The 20559-nt window shown below is 37.1% G+C and overlaps 2 protein-coding genes across 2 annotated transcripts in view; one reads left to right on the forward strand and one right to left on the reverse strand.

Annotated features, from left to right (window-relative positions):
• Positions 1-20559, reverse strand: part of pik3r5 (phosphoinositide-3-kinase, regulatory subunit 5) — a 60333-nt gene that overhangs the window by 31742 nt on the left and 8032 nt on the right. Inside the window, exon 2 of the mRNA XM_077605176.1 lies at positions 14031-14101. The gene's annotated coding sequence lies outside the window, so the exon portion shown is untranslated. The remainder of the gene's footprint in view (positions 1-14030; positions 14102-20559) is intronic.
• Positions 1-20559, forward strand: part of ntn1a (netrin 1a) — a 40875-nt gene that overhangs the window by 13165 nt on the left and 7151 nt on the right. Inside the window, exons 2-4 of the mRNA XM_077605177.1 lie at positions 8532-8720; positions 14065-14214; positions 16505-16558. Coding sequence (XP_077461303.1) covers positions 8532-8720; positions 14065-14214; positions 16505-16558 — 393 coding nt within the window. The remainder of the gene's footprint in view (positions 1-8531; positions 8721-14064; positions 14215-16504; positions 16559-20559) is intronic.

The following is a 20559-nucleotide window of genomic DNA, read 5'->3' on the forward strand; positions in this document are numbered from 1 at the left end:
ACATTGTCACTTATTTAGTAATTCCCTGTAAATTTAAAGTGGTCAGCAGTTATATGTGCTTGTAAAATGGTGAATAGTAACTGCAAAATGGAACAGTTTATGATCTTTCCAAATTCTATTGTCGTGTTATCAGTATCAAGCAGCCCAGAATAGACTATATATATATATATATATATATATATATATATATATATATATATATATATTTATATATATATATATATATATATATATATATATATATATATATATATATATATATATATTATATATATATATATATATATATATTTATATATATATATATATATATATATATATATATATATATATATATATATATATATATATATATATATATATACATATATGTGTCTATTCTGGGCTGCTTGATACTGATAACACTACTCTTCTGGCTAAGAGCAGGCATTTATTTCACTAACTGCCTTCCTGTGATGACTTAATCACAATAAGGTTTTGGGTATCTGAAATCAGAGAGGTTTTCATTTTGCTTCATCAACTGTATTCTTCCGGTCCCAGTCTCAAGTGTCACATTGAGTTACGGAAGATGTAAATACTACAATTGGCTATATTACAAGGGCTACTGCACCAACATTGAGCTGTGATTGAACCCCACATGACTTAATTTTTACTTGAAAATGTCAAATTGGTGGCACAGGTATGTCCTAAATACCACAGTAGAGTTCAAATATTGCCTCTCCATCAGTGTCAGAGACAATCTGCATTAAAGTAAAGCAACGTGAAGTAAAACCATGGTTAGAACCATGGAAGATCTAGTTCTGTCTTTACACACCGATGACTTTTCTTTCTTGAAAACAAATGGTGTTGAGGAATTCCAGGGGGAGTGAGTCAGATCTGAGAATAATACGGAGGAGAAAATGTAAGCGCGATAAATGTGTCAGAAACTTAAGTGTACTATGAGGGCTGAGATTTGTGGCTCCTTTACAGCTTCCTGCTCACTCCTACTCGTCTATATGCACGCTTGACTTAAAGGCAAACATTCAAAATGTACAGCCCAAACACACCCTTAGCTTAGCTCCTACTTGTAAGATGTGTCTCGTCTCAAAGACTGATTTGTTTTGGCTTTCTGGCTAATGGCAAAGCTTCTATCGCATCTGATTCCAAGCAGAACCGTTATCTGGAGTAATGAGAGCAACAGGTCGCATACGAGCTTGGCAGTAGAACTTCAAATCATTGGACTATTAGTCAGTTGAATACGTTTATTTTTCTTTCCTTTTTGTCTTCCTCTGTGCCTCTTCACAAAGATTTAAGAAGTGACTCATCACACTTGCCACTGGACCTCTACTAATGGTATCTACAAGGGGGGGGGGGGGGTGGGGGGGGGGGGGGGGAACAACCAAAAGTTGATAACACGCACCTCACTTTTGACTATAATGGAGGAAAGGTTTACTCCAGAAATAATTATGGAAAAAAACGTGCATGAATGCTAAGCAAGTAGGACTAAGCATGTTCGTTATAACCAGAATATCCACCGACAAGAGTGAACACACTTGGTCCCATTGTTTCTTGTGCACGAGGGTTTGCATGCAATAACACCGGCATCCACTTGAAGCTGTCAAGTGTGAAGACAGCCTAAAATCCTTTGTCAGCATTCCAGGACTGGTGTCTGATTTAATTGTGGAGGCTGTAGGATTAATTTGAATCCCAGTTAAAGAAGTGTGTGAATGAGGACATGTCACCACTGACAGCATCAGCCCATCCCTGTCAACCCCTCGAGGCAAAGAGACGTATTAGACGACCTGCCAGGAGATATTTGAACCCACAACACTATTGGATCCGCTTGTCTCGTAGAAACCAAACCCAAAGCGTAAACAAACTGGAGGTGATTTAGAGATTTGGATCGATGTCTTGCTTGTCTGTTTGCTCCTGTGTTTTGTGGAGATGGAGCACAGAGGTGACAAGGTTAGCGAATGGCTGGATGTCAAACAAAAAGAATGGAGGAAGTGGCAGAAGTGATTACACCAATCCACAAGGAGGAAGCCTCCAGTAATTCTCACTGTGATCAGGCACTCAATAAACAGCCAAGCGATCTCCCTTAAAGGAGCCGTAGCTATTGCTCTTTCCTGCCACGGGAACTGTAAATCCGCTTAGGAAGCATCCTCGGTGATGCCGCGACATCCGTTTTCTCACATCAGGTTCTTGAGCACCAAGGTGTCACGGCGTCTGCCAAACCACTCGCAGGCTCAGCCTTACGCGGAAACGTACACGGCACTCTTGCCGGCTGTCCGAGACAATTAGCTTGTATTATGTTATCACACAGCGGAGCGTTGTCCCTCGCTTCGGATGCTGTCAAAACTGCCAGTCCTCACACTATTAAGACAGCTGCACTTGGCAGGCCATTGTTCACAAGCGGACCCGACGGGCCCGAAGGAATCTTTATTCAGCCTCAATGGGGGCCACCGTTCTGAATGGGAGCTGCCAACGTCATCCTCAAGGCATGGCATTTTTATGGCATTGCCGACATACGCGCGACGCCTTCCAGGTCAATTGCCGCGTTGCCCTTTTACACACTTTGTCTTGTAGGTTGAATGTTTCAGAGTGCGTGGTTTAGTTTGGAAATCCAATGTGGTATAAGAGAACACCTGAGATAGAAATGCTGCTCAACTATTTCCAGGATTATGTCCTTACCATCAAATCTAAAATTATCAACATAGAGAATACTAACGTCTCTGTAAATTCTACTGTCCTCTGAACAAATCCAAAAGAAAGCAAAGTAAATAATGCTTGAAAATATTTTTAAAATCCCAAAAAAATGGAGTATCCCCAAAATTGCCATTCTTCTTGTGTCCCACCCACCTTTTGACACAACTGAATCTCGAATAAAAGTATTGGCTATTATTTATTTAATTGCTGTCTGTTTTTGGGATGGCATTTTTTATTTTATCAAAAATAAGAACGAACACACCATAATGTAACAATACCAAATGGAGAAAAATAGCTAAAAAGCCAATTGTTAACATAAGAGCTTTTCAGATAACTCTAGCCTAAAAAAAACAACATCAAGGGTGGTCAGTAGTCAGAAAGGGGGAAAAAACGTTGTACCTGAGTATACTATGAAAAAAGTGTTACTTATAGTCCAGAAAATAAGTTACCCCAGTACAGTGGTACCTCTACATACGAGCAGCTCTACCTATGAGATGCTCGAGATACGAGGAAAATTTCGAGCAAATAATTAGCTCTAGATACGAGAAAAATTTCAAGATGCGAGAAAGCCAAGTGGCCATGACATGAGAGGCTGTTTATCATTCTAGCGTGTCTTATTTTGCCGCATCTCTTTCGTGTATAACAGATATCTACGAGCACTGAACAATTTCTTCACGCGAGTTTCTCCTACACATGGAACAGAAAACGCACAACGTGCATGAGCGGGCAAAAAGAGGGCTTTCTGAGTAATGAATTATACTCGTGCACACAACACCGATAGCCAATGGCGCCCTTTCTCAGAATAAAACTTCATTACCCACAATCAATACGTGGGTAGGCTGAGCTGTTGCATTTCCTGTTATTCCTTCCTTAGCCTGTTAGCTCCCGCGATTGCTCATTCAAGACTACTTCTCGTTGGCAAGTGGTCGTGCGTTATCCTATTGTGAGGACATTTGTGTGCATCATTTTCGGAATATTTTGAAGGGAATACAACAGCAAACAGGCCATCGATAGCGAATGTGAGGGTGGAGGCGTGGCAAACAGCTAACCTGGAAAACGAAGGTAAAAACAATTAAAACAAAATTAGAATTCAGTTTTGTGTAAAGTTACATTAAACGTATGTTTGAGTGTGTCTTTATATAGTAATCCAAGTTAATTTAAATTTGTTTGTTCCGTTACGAGTACCCCCCCTCTTTCTGTCCCTCTCTGTACCCTCCGCGAAATCCGCCCATTTTTAGTTCTATTAAACACATTTTATTACTATTAAACCACTAGTTATGTGTTACTTTGTTAATAGATGGCGAATTAGAAGAAATAAAACATTTTTTCTTAATCCAATATCCTGTTTTTGGTGTTTTTTCAGAGGGTTGGAAAGAATTAATTTGTTTTTAGTTCATTTCAATGGGAAACGTTCGCTCGAGTTACGAGAAGATCTACATACAATCTCAGTCTCGGAACGGATTCTGACCGTATGTCGAGGTACCACTGTACTACTCTCTTGTACTGTAATTATGATCATTTTGGTAAATATCAAATAAATCATGTCATAAAAGCTTTTGATAGTTTATTCTCTGATTCTTATTGATTGTTTACTAGCCATCATTGATGAAGATGTACCATTATTTTTTAGTTTTTTAAAAAGTTTGAAGGCAAAATGTCTTTAAAAATACCACAATGACCCTCGTATTGCTTCACAATTCAGGATCTCCGAATTCAACCCCCACAAGAATAAAAAGCAGATGGGCAAAGTCAAGACTTTCGCCCTGCTTTAACTTGTCACACCTTGACGCTATTGTACACAAAGAAGCCATGATTACTCAGCAAGTAGTTGCACTGCTGATCACAGGCCGGACTATTATTCGACTCAGAGTGGGGTGGAAAGGGGCCTGAGGCTTTGTATGTTTGTGTGTGTGTGTGAGTGTGTGGGTGTGAGTGTGTGTGTGCATGTGGGTGTGCACGCTCCCATGCTGCGCCGTCTAACGAGAGGGCAGGTCAGCCATTAAATGGGCACTAATGCGGGAAATTGGAGGCCATTAGGCCCTCCTTTGTTGTGGTGCCTCTGTGTGGCTTAAGATGGAGAGAAGACCTGATTAGCACCCCACATGGAGACAGCGGGGGAATATACGGACCATTTAATGCATGGTGAGCATGGTCCTAACATATTGTGGAGAGGGCATCTAATTAATGTGTCCAGTGTTAAGAGAGGAGTTAATTCAGTTTATATAGCCTTGTAATTAAAATGAGTTTGCATCTCCCACTAGAATAATACGGCAGTCAAATGGGAAGTGCATTCTCAAAAATCATGTTTATGAGCTCGTGTATTTAGAGACATTACAATTGCGGTACCGTTATGAAAGTGTGTGTCATTTTAGGAAACAATCATCGAATGGGGATTGCATCTAATTAGCTCAAGATATATATAGAACCAATTCAAGCAACTGCGGTGAGTAAATCAAAATTTGTGGAAATATAGATGTCCATGAAAGGCAACTTGAGTATTTCCAATAGAGAATATGCTAATCAGCTCAAATGACACAGTGTCTGTGTGCTGATTATGAAGAAATATGTAAAAGATGATGCTCTCATAATTTATTTCTGCATTAATTAAACACAATGAACCACATTTTTAGTGTTGTAATGATGGCATATAAGAATAAGATGTGTAAAGTGTAAAATTGTTATCGTCATTCTTGAAAACACTCCTGTCAATCAGCCATCATCATTAGACTACGTTTTTATCTCCCACTGACAGAAAAAATGCACAATGGGGAATTTTGCCACACTAACACTAGATATATAATTAGGAAATTTTAAAAGAAAAGAAAAGAGAAAACTAAAGAAACATCCATGCACCTCTGCAAAGACTATTTGGTACCAGTACCATTTTCATTAATATTCTGTTGCGCTTTTTTTCTATTTAATGGTAAATAAAAAGTTGCCTACATTGAAAAAGCCAGGTGAGGATATTCAGTCAATATCATTCATAAGTCAATATACTATGTTAATAAATAAACAAACACTCGCTGATTGGGTACAATATGCTCATGCTCATTGAAAGATAACTTCAATTTATGAGTTTAAAACCTCTAAATCTTACCCAAATTACAGAAAATGATGAATCTCTGGCAACTATATATCTTATATTTTATCGAGCAACTTCATCATTTGAGAGACAGCAATGACATGCGTGGGTTTTTTGTATAGAGTTAGCAAATAATGTACATTAAATTTAGCCACAAGGCATTAATATTAATAGCATATTGCCATTAAGTACATTATTGGAAAAAAAAAGATATTTTACAAGGAATAAAAAAGGCACTTTAGACTACTTATTATTAATTCACTGAAATTCTAATTTGGATAACACAGGTTTGTAAAAAAAAAATACAACCAAAGGGATGAGAAGACCTAAGATCAAACACTCTCGTCATCCAGTATTATGGTAGTACTATAACTTATTTCCTTACCACTTGCTGTTCCTTTAGAATGCCTTTTTACCATCCAAAAGACAACAAATGTGTTGTTAGTTGACGTGTTTCAGCCAACAAGGTCTGCACAGTAAAAGAGTGAGATTGGGCCTTTACAACTGTTTGTGGCTACAACCGACGTCTATAAATTAACGGTGTTATCACGGGTGTGATGATCTTAACCTCAACTTTCGGCTCTGCGGCTTGTATGCGCCTCTAATGACCAGATAGGAAAAGCCGCTCGGAGGCTGAGGTCACTCCACAGAGGCTGGGAAAGACACTCATTAGCCATCTTTTCCCTGCCAAAAAAAGGCTCCGCGGGGACTAGAGGCAAATTTACCGATAAACATATCAGTTTCCCGTAAAATTCACCACTTGGCGGTGAAAATTTGTCAGTTTTTTTGTTTTGTTTGTTTTTTTCCTGCTGTCTTTACAATTAGTTGCAGAGCATGTTGAAGAAACTGCTGAAAACCCTCCTAAAGCTAATTCAATTAGCATGCAAAAATAATCAGAGTTTTAATGATTTGGAAAAACAGCACAAACAAATATATTATTATTCTACATGTGTTGCTCCATCATTTGTGTTCAAAGATCCACGGTTCAAAGGGTGATAACACCGCAACATTGCTACTATTTGTCAGCCCAACAATGTTATTTTACATTGCTTGTTACCATTAAGTTTAATAGATTTCTCACAAGCAAAGCTCTTTTTCTTTGATGCACAATCGGTAAATTTGTGTGTTAAGTAATAAACATTGCATCAGTATGAATATATGCCATATTGTTGGATACTGAATTAATTGCATAATTACACTGCAGGGAACTAAATAAGTGGATCTTCAGTCTTAACACTGAAGACTTAATGTGATGTATATTTAATATGACTTGTTGACGTAATGTATTGAGTGGTTTGAACACTTAATACCCCTTCTATCCAAGCCAAAAATAACAAGATCTCAGTGAACACAGCCAGTCTCACGTATTTCCATGGATTTACACCTTATTTCCACCAATTGTTTGGTTCAGTTCTAGTGCTTTTCCTTAGTCAACTATTTCAGTGTTTATACAAAACAGCTTGACACAAAAGTCAGGATAGTCTCTACAGAAACTGTATTGAGGTCTCTTTGGAGTACTAATTGCTTTAGTTTGCAGCAGTGTTTCTATTGGTCAATAGAAAATGACCAATTCAGCTTGAACAGAATAGTTGGTTGAAAATGAATGCATGAACTTCCACAAGCCGATACGTGGTTCTTCTCACCAAGTAGCAACATGTCTCCCAAGGCTTGCATGTTATCCCCACTGAGAATGTGTTAGCGTGAAACAATGTTGCAACAAAGGCATGTCTGTGGGTTCAAGTCTGACTTTTACACAGGTTCAGTGGTGGTTTTCGCCAGCTGTGTCTTATGGAGGGAACAGGACGTCTTGGATTTTCAATTCTTTTCAACACCATGTCACAGATGATCTCAAATATGTCCAAACATTAAGGCTGTGTTGTCTTTGGGCCCGAGTGGCTTAAAGCTGTCTTGTTCAAGTCCAAAATGTGACTGAGTGTGGCTTTTGTGGTTCCCTGCTACAATACAAACGATTGTGTCGTCTTCATAGAGCCGCAAATCTTCCTTTAACAAACATTTGTCTGAAGGAGACCAACTGTGAACAATTGACTGATTGGTGTTTGGCATTGCTTTGTGTTTAGAGTCAATACTTGAATAGCAAGGGTCCTTCACATTCGCTGTAAATATTCTATAACTAAACACAGAAATTAGTTTATTTCAAATGTAAGATTTACTTTGATTGCATTTAGTGTAATGTGTTTATTTTCTGTTTTGTTGACTATGCATTTTCAATTCAATTGTGTTGTGTTTTATTATATTGTACTGACTTCAGCAAGTTTAAAACAAATCGAGGTGTTAGAGACACCTTTGTGCAACCCTTTGTAAGTGGGGAAAAATGTCCACAAAAGACAACACCTATGTGTAAGTAACCCCTTTATAACATGTAGTAGAGGGAAAAAATGTAAACAAAAGACAATATTGCCAGGAAGCAGCCTGATTGCTTTCCCTTCTTCAGGACATCACTAATGCTCATGATCACACAGACCAGTGCTCAAGCTTATTCTTGTGTATGCTTAAGAGTATAAATGATGTCACAGAACGGCAGCGCTCGAAAGCAGGGTCATTATTTTGCGTTTCAATATTTTTTCCCCATTATTATAGGACCTAAGAAATTCTCCAGTTGCACACTTAAGTACTTTAAGCGAATATCTTTCACATGAAGGTAATTTATGCTCAATGCTGTCTGTACATTTAAGTCACTTGCTATCAGGACATTACAGTAGATGTCTGGGAATGACAGTCACAAAATGCCTTTTCATGCCTGCAGCCTGTAACTGCAACCTCCACGCTCGCCGCTGCCGCTTCAACATGGAACTGTACAAGCTTTCCGGAAGGAAGAGTGGAGGAGTGTGCCTCAACTGCCGCCACAACACGGCAGGACGCCATTGCCACTACTGCAAGGAGGGCTATTACCGAGATCTATCCAAACCCATCTCACACAGGAAGGCCTGCAAAGGTATGCAGCTCTACTAGTCCTATTTGATTGACTGAAATAGTACCAGGGTTGCAAAATCTCTGGCTGCACTAAGAGAGTCAACTTTATTTCAAATGTAATATTTACATTGATTGCATTTATTGTAATATTCCATTAAATACTGGATATTTTTTTCCCCTATGATACTTCAGGAAAAATTGAATTCTGTGTTTTTGCAATTGATTAAACACGATTTTTTCCACGGAGGATGCACATGATCAAGGTGCCATCTGTCGTTTTAAGCAATATTTTTACAGATACAGCATTGTAGCAGACTATAAAAAAATATCTTCAACTAGTGATACCAAATGTAAATATTTGCATTTGGAGACCATAACACTTAAATCCTGTCTCTTTGGATACATTATGTTTGTTGATTAGAAAATCACACTTAAAGATGGGTGTTCAATAAATCAATAAATAAATAATCAACATAATAAGTAGTCAACATAAATGAGTACTAGTCAACATAGATATGTAGTCAACATTAATAAGTGGTCACATAAATAAGCAGTCAGGTACAAAAAGTTAGTGTTTAGTAGCCTATGGAGTTTACCTCGTCATTTGAGGCTTGGTTTCAAAACTAATTTTTACTACTCCTATAACGTGATGGAGGTAAAGGCTGTGCCTGATGGCATAATGAATATTTCTTAAAGATACTGATGATGTATAATATATACTGGAGTTTTTTTCTTCTTCAGTTTTTCTATGGGGTCTGGGCTGATGTTTGGGCACTGCAACTCTAGAATTTTAGATTAATGGCAGGAAATGGGGGAGGAAGCGTGGTGTCTCAACATTCCTGAGCCTTGTCTCGCCCTGTGAGCGGAGATGAGTTGGAGGTCTGTGGGGATGGCGGTGGAGTGGGTGTTCCCTCTTTTGACACTGAGTTATTTGACATAATTTGAGAGGAGGTGAGGGGGATGACAGGACAACCAAAGCAAACAGAGGTGAGGTGCGAAGTGATCGGCGCAGCAAGTGGGAGGCCAATCGAAAGGGTGACAGATGGGAAGGAATTGAGGGCGGGAGAGATGGTGCAAAAACGCCTTTGCGCAGGTGCGCTCACTTCAACCCCTCAGTCGAGCTAATAAAGGTCAAAAAGTGTACAAAAAACAAGTCCGCGTGGAAATAGCAGCTGCCCCCCAACAGCTTATGGTTGTTTTTGCTCAAAAGACAGACAGAGAGGATTTGCGAAAATCAGATTTAAAGCCAGCCACTCATTGATCAACACTGGTTTTTATGGGTTGCCAACCCCTTGGAGCCAGTATGGCTCGAAAAAAATGAAAGGTAACAACAATCAAAATGCCGTTATATTGCATGATCTTTCACAATGAACATGCATGAGTTAATTTTAAAAAAGACTAAGAAGTCATTGATGCCAAGTCAAAAAAACATACTTTTAAACAAATGTGCACTAACAAAGTCACATGTTATATCTTGACATGGACTAATCATTATCGCCAAATTGAGCGGATTACCACAACAAAATATGAGCAAGGCACCATGGTATTGACAGAAATGTTAGTGAAAAAAATGTTGAGCTGTAAATTTATAGGGAAATCATTATGCGCACTTGCTTTAATGTCAGCTTTTAATGAGCCCCCGACTCACGTTAAGAGTATACTGCTCATAAAGAATAGAAAAAAGTGAAACAAACACGTGTTGGCCATTATGTTCATATCATAAATTCACGTTGGAGATCTTTTTTTTGGCTGACGGCAAATATTCCTTCCAGCACCTATAACAACATGGCATTTTATTTTCTTTATTGTACCACAACTTGGTTCGTAAGCAAGTGCGCTGCTTAAATTTTAAAGAGCTTGGAAGCGACCCCATTTGAATAAGCAAAGGAGAAACATCGTTTGTTTATTATGGTTACCTATCAGATGCTGTTAAAACAAAAATAAAAACAAACACAAACGTTTATCTTCACTATAAAGCATCCTAACCATGTCCAGAGCCATGGACTGCTCACGTATAAGCACATGACTAATGCATGAGTCAGTCGTCAAGGGAGTGTCAAAACAGTTCTGTTGGTCACGCACATCATCATGAATAGATCCCTTAATCTGTCAATAGAAATTATGAGTGGATATAAATTGTAAAACAAAGTAATAATTTGGAAAGAATCATTTGTTTGCTTCATTTTTCCTCTGGAGCAAGGAAAAACATATTTATTTCTCCCGCATTTTTTTTCTCTGGATATAAAAACTATTCAATCATTTGGCGGATGTAATTAAGTTATTCTTCACAGAATTGAACAAAAACAACCCAATCTGTTAAATTAGCTGGGCAGAAAGATAGTGTACGTTGATATGATGATACAGTAGAATATCGGATGTTTTTGACAATTTTGTTGTTGGAAAATTTTAGACATTCAAATAGCATCTAAAAGATGCTAACATTGATTAGTATTTTCACATTTTGATTGATTTTGATTTCATTTTACTTAACCAATCAATATATCAATCCAGATTGGTGTATCGATACAAGCTAGATGGATCTGGATTGGTAAGTGGATAGATAGATGGATGTTGATGGATACTTTTTGTATTCTAATATTTTCATTCATTTTCTTCAATATATGTGTGAAATGATCCAGTGATCCATGATCTCGGACCACCCATCTGTGCCGCCATGCATAATTACATACTAACATTTTCCACTTTGTACTGACATATTCAATTACATCGATGCTGGCTAAAATGGGTGGGTGGGTGCTAATTAACCAAAGATGACAATTGATTGGAAGCATAGACCGGTCCTCTAGTGGCCAAATCAAACATCACCTCATACATCATAGATGTACAGTAGTGTGTCGATTGCACACACACTGGCAAACGTAAAATGGGAGCTAGGAACAGTCCAAAAGATTTTATGGGTTTTAATGAAGTCACTGCAGTGGACTGTGGCTGGTACAACAGTAAGTAAAATGTGACCGCAAACAATCTGTTAAACAGCAAATGAGAGGTTTGCTCATTTAGGAACTTATTGGAGACTATTTAGTATGGATGTCTTCATATTCAATGGCCAAAAGGGAGAACAAATCAATATTGACTCATTTTAGCATTTAATAAGCAAATGGTAGGCCTTCACTTTGTAACAAGATTCCATTAGCAAGCTGACCATATATTTTGAACAATCCATCCATCCCCTTCGGCCTTTCCCATCAGGAATAGCCCTATATTTCAAATGTCTTTATATCAATTGTTAATGCACAATAACAGAGTGGACACGTTTCTTAAAATTGCCACATTCAACTGCACACATAAAATAAAAAATATCAAATGTAAATGCGTAGTTTTACAGTTAGCCTCTGTTCTGCCTCCAGTGAAGAAAGACAAAATATTGATTGTAATTTCACTGAAAGCATAAGATGGCTTTTAAAAGTGCTGTGGCACGATTGGACAGCAATTTCGTAGACAAATACAAAATGGTCGATATTGAGGACAGACCTGCAATCGAACCCTCGATCTCTGAACTGTACATAATTCTGAAATAAATTGAAGCTTGAAACTTTCTGAGATAGATCTCCAATGTAAAGGTCATGGATAGTTATTCCATTACCTTTGCCGATCCAGAACAAAGGACCACTTTTTCTGCTTAGTTTGAGTGTAACATTTTCCAATACAAAAATATATATTTGAAAATAGAACTTATAAAAAGGGTCACATATTTTCAAAAAAGTGGTGAAACTTCCATGAGAATGGAAAGAAATTTAAAGGAGTTCCAAATCCAAAGTTCTTTTCAGAGATTTCTCTCAACTTTGTTTGAGTTTGATTACTTTGTCTCTTGTAGGCGATCAAGACAGGCCACCGTCTTGGCCTCATATCTGTCTAATCCATCTAGAGTGGCCATGAAGCAGAGCACACAGCCACTTAGCACTAAGTGGACACGCACTTAAAGCAGAAAGGCTCGCTCAACGCGAAGTATGTCGCTCGTTTGTCCAAAGGGCCTGCCAGGGAGTCATTCAATTTGTCATGCAACCACACAGCTCATCCATCAGGGGAAATGGACCTTGGCCTCAACCGAGCCAAGGTGCTCTAGCCTAGAAATAAAACGAAACATAAACTCCCAAGGGGAATCCACTTGCCCGAACGGTGCCTCCTATTCCACAGACATTTATCTGGATTTACATCCCTGAAGATACATTATGATCTCCGGTCTACGCGCTACTAGCGAGACGATGTATGTGCGTTTCTCCCTAATCTCTCCGAGATAGACACAACTAAGCAATGATAATAGTGACAGATTATCCTGATAAAACTGCTAATAGGTACCGAGAAGACCTTAGAAGTTGATAAGAGGCGTGAAGAGCACAAGTAGCCACATGGGGGTTGTGATAAGATCGGAAACAGGAGCTTAATCACAGGAAACAAGCCCTCGTGATAAAAGTGAGGGAGCGTGATTGTTGGTCCTACAAAATAAAGATATGTATTCCCAGCGCATATCTTTTTTACACTGTAACATCAAATCAGAGTAATCACTGGTCTATTTCAAATCCTGGCATTTGCTAACTGAAAAGGAAAGACGGTGGAAATTTAAAAATAACAGGCTGATGTGTCAGGGATTGTGTGGGACGTAGGTTTTACAAATGAAATGCAAGAGTGATAGGCTAGGTCGTAGTTGACAGATAAGCAGTTTGTTTGTGTGTTGATTACATTGGCCCAGCAAAAATTCGTAAACAGGCACGACTCAACACTGGCATAATTAAATCAGATTATTAGAATCTATCCACAATGTTTGGAAAATGATACTAACATTCAGCAAACGTGCTTCTAAAGCACATTTTCTATTTAGTTCTATTTATTGAAAAAGTATTTTTCCCATTCGTTTCTTTTCTTTTCTCAAAAATATTATCTCATGCCTTACAATATAGTAGTAATTAGAAGAAGACAACTTGTATCACCATTGTAGCATCTTGCTGATTGTGTGCAAAATTTTGTATCCACTACATTTAAAAAAAAAAATGTTTCTTCCAATCAACACATTAATTGACGATATGATATCAGTACCTCTGACACATTAATTGACGAAATTTATCAGTACCTCTTACAATTGTGAAGCTATCTGATGTACATAAGGTTTCTGCCATAGCTATGGTGAAAAAAACTTTAACAATTTTTTCCTAAACTTAGGAAAGTGACTGCAGTTTTATTTTGCATTAATTGAGTGCATCTTTCTGCTGCGAGCACACCTCCACCTGTCGCTCTCTCTTTCCACACTGGCATCACCCAAGTTCACTTTCTTATTATGTGATCTCCCACATGTGTGCTTGTGTGTGCGACCACTCACCATGGCTCTACTTTTCTTTCTGTGTCCCTCGCAGCATGCGATTGCCATCCCGTGGGTGCCGCCGGCAAAACCTGTAACCAAACCACAGGACAATGTCCATGTAAAGACGGCGTGACCGGTATCACGTGCAACCGCTGCTCTAAAGGCTTCCAGCAGAGCCGCTCGCCCATTGCCCCCTGCATAAGTACGTGGAACCAGTCTTTTTTTGCCTCATCTATTTCTGTTAAAGAGGCCTTCCTTTTGTAGGGAGCAGCACAGAACAAAACATGGATTAGAATGTAAGGTTTGCTACAGATAACTGATACACCCTTCAGGGTACACATTTCTGATCTTTCTACCACATTGGGATGTAAATCTACGTTGGAGTAAAATGTTGTTCGATTTCAATTTTAAAAAAAAGAAGAGGTTTACAGTTTTGGCAATAAAGTGATTATATTAGGGAAAAATATGTATAAAACATACTAAATACTAATACACTGCAAACCCACCGAACCCTTCCCCCACAGACAATATTGGATATTAAAGAAAATCAGATGGACCAATTATATTTGGTGAGAATATTATCAGCCGCATTCTCATGAAATGAAGATTGTTCTCAAAATAACATCTTTTGTATCTATATGTACATATATTTCAGTAATATTTTTTTGCTGACAACATATTTAATTTCTTATTCGAAGAAATAGCTTCGTGGCCATTCCATACAATTCATAGGGACTCAACTCATAATTATGATTAATCATTCCATTTGAAATTTCTCTCCAATATCACAATTTTTTAACATCAAATATTAAACTTTATTTTGTTTTCTCCAGGAAATTCAAAGGTATGAAGTTTACTATAGACTTTTGATAAAATTAATATTGCATTTACTTGTACTTTTACTACACCATGACACTGAAGTTGCATCAGAAATCATTATATATTGAATATTTTACATTTCTTGCAATTATTCGCACACAAAATAGTAGGTGACCAACAGAAAACTCTTGTTTAAAAGAGCACATCTGCACATACACTAAATCTATACACATAACTTCAATATAGTAAGACAAGAAGGCCTCCATATGTTGAAACAACTACAAGATGAATCACCACATTCATGACCGATTAAAAAAAAAATCTAGCAGTTGCTACTCGTGTGTTCACCTATGCACAGCTGCTACTCTTTTGCGTCTTTGATGGCTGCGGTTTCACACTGCTCTTTTTATTCCTGTAACTATCCTCTCCAGCATCATGATCATTTGCAGATAAGAAGCCTGCGTTTCACGCTTGGTTCAACTTACTGTCAGCTTCGAAGTGCAAAAGTCAGGGGTGGGAATTAAATGTAAGACCACCACAGGACGCATCAGGGAATAAAGCAGATGGCGTATAGAAAATCATTCCCACTTGGTCCACCCAATTTAAAGTTCAATTAACCCAAGTAATATGTAATCATTGAATAAAATATGACTTTTCTAAGCCAAATAGATGGTGGCCTGATACCAAATCAGTAGAACTAAACATAAAATTAAAGGTAGTAAACAAACAGCAATTGAGGGTTGTTATGGTGAAGGCAAGGAAAGGATTATCATGGTATCAATTACACATTAACAATGAAATGTCCAAAATGCTAATGATGAAGGCCATCGCTATTTCTGAGATGGAAAATGCACAGCTATGGTTTGGGGGTAACCTTGACCCTACACCAACAAGGTTGTAATAGGTTTTAGAGTGAGATTGTTGAGGATTTTTTTATTTTGTTTTGTTTTTTCTTGCTTTTTATTAGTTAGACTTTTTTTTCCAAGAGGGGGTATTGATTAAGATTTAAAAAAAAGAAAACGATCACAGCAAGTAAGAAGACTAATTCAAAATCTTCCATGATTAAAGTGTATATTAAGGCTGCCGTAAAAGCAGAAAAAGATCAAGTTGAATCAATCACAAAAGCACATGTATAAAATGATTCATTATCCTCACCAGAGTTGCTGGAGCCTACCTTTCTTAGCTAACTATGGGCAGAAAGTAGTGTGCACTTTGAACTAGTTGCCAATCAATCACAAGGCACTTGTTTAATTGAATAAAAAGCACAATTTGTCTATGATTATAATTCGTTTTGCCTGGTTCTGCAAATATAAAATATAATTAGATTTTTGTTTTAAATGTTTTGATTTATATTTAGATTTTATTTTATCTTCCGGTGGTCGAAAATAAGGGTTTGAATACAGAAACCCTTCAATAAAGCCTTTGTTTTTCCTCTAGATGTTGGTAACTATAGTAAATTAGAATACACTAAATATAAATGATTATTCATAAGAAGCCTTGAAGTAAGAAAAAAAATCACAACAATATCATAAATCTGACATTTGAGATTCTCTCTATAAACTGTTCCTCTAAAAAGATAAATGTTGGTTTTCTTCATCCACCTAGCCGACTTTTGCACAACATTTTTGACTTCTTATTTACTCTGACTTTGTGTGTGTGTTCCTGTGGAGCAGAGATTCCAGTTACACCGCCTACAACACCAGCCAGCAGTACAGAAGAGCCCTCAGGTAGGCACACATCTCCTCTAAACTATTGACTGGAATACTCCTCCAAGCTAGAAAATATAGTTGTTTGATGTTATGCAACAGTTCCAATGACCTCGACTTAGCAACTTCTAGCATTAGTTGAAATTTTTGTCAGCATCAACATTAGCTGTTGTCTCGCTGATTCCCGATACAACAATAACGATAGCTTTTTTTTTCTGCTGTGGGCCTATAATTTTTAGGTTTTAAAGTCTTCTAAAAATATTATCCTTGAATAAATTTATTAATCTGCATGATCTTTAAAACCAGCCTATTGCCCTTAAATCTCTGAACAACATTTTCCAATGAAAAGCATGATTTTTTTTATTTACTTTTTCCGTTGAAAAGAATATTTGCTATGTTTTTCATGGTATTTGCATGTTCCTAAAATGTTCTCTTTACCTATAGTTTAGTAATTTACTTATTAGATTACTCTTTTTCTTCTTGCATTATTTTTTAATAACATTTTTGGAGACTAAATAGCTGTCAATTGATGGTCCGTGATATGCTATTTACTACCCCTTTTTCAATATTTCCAAATAAGATTTTTGCACATAACTTTGAACATATATTTGTTTTTATTAAAGGGATGGATAACACATTTTTCATTTTTTAACTAGAATAATAACATTAGTATTAACATAGTATTAGCAATTTGGCATAAGTTCGTTTTAAGCATGCTTTTTCATTGGAGACAAGCAAATTATGTATTTCTAATTGAATTTAAAAAAAAAAAAAAAAATCCAAGTTTTTAGAGCTGTTGATTACATTTTGTACATATATCTTAAAAAACAGCATAAGACTTGCATTTTTTTTTTAAATCAGATACATTTTAAATTAAAAAAACAGGCAGTATACTTTATTTTAGTAAGTTCTTGAGCAAAATAGTGGTCTTTTCTTTCAGCATTAACCAACTTTGATCAGGCATTTTCTGAAAATCCAAATGTTTTTCCGTATTTTGATATCCTTGGGAAGATATTTAACCAACATTTTTCAACTGAAAATGATTGACGACATTTTAAAATCATTTTATACTCAAATAATATCTCTTAGTGTAGTTTTACAAAAACGATTGATGCAGAACACAAACAAGGAGTGGGCAAATACCAATAATGCTGATAGGAGCAAATCCACATAGCCATGGCATGCACGCAACTGGAAGAGCCCATAGTGTGTTGTTGGCCCCAAACATTCTCAAGGACAGCTTTGACTGACAGCATAGTCAATGCCCAACACCCTTCACACTTCTGTCTCAAACCCTTCACCGCTTCTCTTTCTCGCCTCCTTCCTCAAAATGCCCCCCCCCCCCCCCCAACCCCCCTCCATCTCTGTCTGTTTCACGCTTTGTCTTTGACATGGCATGCGTGCACGTGTGTGCATGCTGTGCTGAGCGGGAATATGGTTTAATGGGGGCCCTATTTGTCATGACACTATGCACCTTAGAAATTGTTGGAAAGAATTCTTAACACCTTTGTGTTTGGGAAAAAAAACAATGTACAGTATGTAAGAAAAGTTGACTGCTGATGATAAAAAAAGGGCAAGCGAGATTTTGGAAAATCACATTTGGAGTGTCCGCACCGGTCAGTCTAAGCATCAGTGAATAAAATGATGAATCTGACAGATTTATTTATTTTTTATCATAAGAAAATAACATCCGCTCAATGTTGCCGGTAGCAAACACTCAAGAGTGTCCACTTTTGCTCGGGATCTTTCATTAAAAAGTGTGTTATGTATCGCCCACAAGAAATTTTTAATGACTTTGGAGCATGTTGGTAGAGATCATCTAATGCTGTCGTGGAATTATGGAGCGGCCCTCCTAAAATTTTCTGTTTGAATGTGGGAAGATGGCAAAGCTGATGTTTAATTAGATGCCTGAGCTGCAGGTCCAAAGTTGTGTATTTGCAAAAGTTGTTTGAGAAAGTTGGTTAAATTTGTGCTAGTTTGTACAAACAGGAATTGTGATGCATAATAAAGAAAAACATCAATAATTAAATAAAGTAACATTATTTGATTGGTTATTAAAGGATTCAATTTGGTAAAAAAAATCAATTCTCATACTAATAAAAAAGTAGTATAAAAAACAATTTGAAAATATGAATATTTCTAAATGAAATCAAATGATTTTAGAAAAATACTAAAACATTAAAAAATATATTAGCCCATGATTCTTTAGCAACCAAATCAGCGTGTACCATTAATTTAAAATAGGTGTTACAATCCACTTTCTTTTTTTCTCGCTATACTCCCTCTCGTGTTATGGGGATACGATCCAAATTCTGTGTAAACGGTCCAAAGCAGAGGAGCTCAGCGCAGAGAACATTGGGCTCCCTAATCTAATGACACGCTTTGTTTGCCACACTTTGTTTTCCGCCTCAGTGTGCTGAGGAGAGAAAGGCCTCCTCCTGGGCTCTCGGTCACACCTTCTCCATTCACAACACCGAGTCAACTTAATATGCATCTCCCTACTTAATATGCACATGAGATACACTTATATACTGTGCTGTTGTCTGCCAAAACAATGGCGGGTTCTTCGCCTCTTTACACATAAAGGTACTTTAATAACTAGACCCCATTACAAAGTCCATTTCATGTGGATAGTTTGCAATTTGTTTTTTATATATCACTTCTGCCTCAAGCTAATTTCTTTGCACTTTGTAAATACCAGTAGTCCAAATAAATATGGACAAGTTTGACTGCAATTGTTTGCAGTATTTCACTTAGTTCAACAACGCGGTTTATGGGTAGGCTACAAAAAGCTATTTCAGCTGTTAGTTTCCACTGTGAGAAGTATAATGAGAACCACAAAACACAATTGTTGGTGAGACCATAGTGTTTGAATAAGAAAACAATGTTATTGTATCAATTTACGGGAAAAACAACTTTAAAGGCTCGGAATGAAGAACTCCTCTCCACAGAATTCAGGAATGTTGGCAACGGAATCATTACTTTTTCATCACTGAGCGCAGAGGCGGGGGGCTGATTAATCAATGCAGTAAATATTTTTTTATTTGTTAACTGAAACAAACACAGAGTAGTAATTCATCTACGATTTATCAATAGCGGCACAACATGAGACTTTTTAGAGGTGCTCTGACAACAACAGTGATGCTGTTCTCTTTCGAAACCCTCCTAATAACAATGTTATTCAATTGTGTACAATTATTACATTAATATATACATATAATCTAACTGACTATGGATATTTTTGCATCAGTAAACAGCAGAGCAGCCACTTTTGGCCTAACTAAGAATTGTGTTTTTCCATTTCTCATTGCGCTCCTCATAGGGAAAAATGACAGCTGAAATAATGAAGACAGCTTTTATAGCCTTCCCGTGGTGTTGAACAATCTTTTCATTCATGTCATTTGAAATCTGTTTTGAGGTCCCCACATCTTCGCTTGGGAATTTAAGAGAACAAAATATCCACTCAACCATCTTAAATGTCTTTAAATAGTATCTCATAATAGCAAACATCTTTTTAGGAGGTTCAAAGCTTGACGCCAATTTTGATTTATAATTAAATAGTGCTAATAAGTGACAGCCAAGGATTCAAATGAACAAAATGTCCAAATTTTTGTAATTTTGTTTTGCATATTTCATAATGGAAACATTAAAACAAAGTCACTGATACAAACACCCAGAAATTATAAATGAAGATTTCATTGAAGAACAAACTTTTTTTATATTACTGTATGTTTCCACAGAGCAAGAATGTGAAATCCATGCGTATAGATACATGTGCAGACTTGTTCTAATACCAGGTGTGAATGGATGCACTGTTGGGTGCAAATTTCGAAGATAATTTCCACACTTTCTTCTGAAACATAGCTCAACTCAGATAAAACTCTTTAGAAAAGGCAAAAGGGAGCATCAAGATAATAACTAACATTGTAACCCAAAAAATTATGTTTTCAAATTTGGCAGGCTTGTAAACAATACTTTTGTCTGGGGCGGGTCAAATTTAAAAGGAATATTTACATATTTTG

This window comes from Stigmatopora argus, chromosome 7, assembly GCF_051989625.1.
Source record: "Stigmatopora argus isolate UIUO_Sarg chromosome 7, RoL_Sarg_1.0, whole genome shotgun sequence".
Lineage (NCBI taxonomy): Eukaryota > Metazoa > Chordata > Actinopteri > Syngnathiformes > Syngnathidae > Stigmatopora > Stigmatopora argus.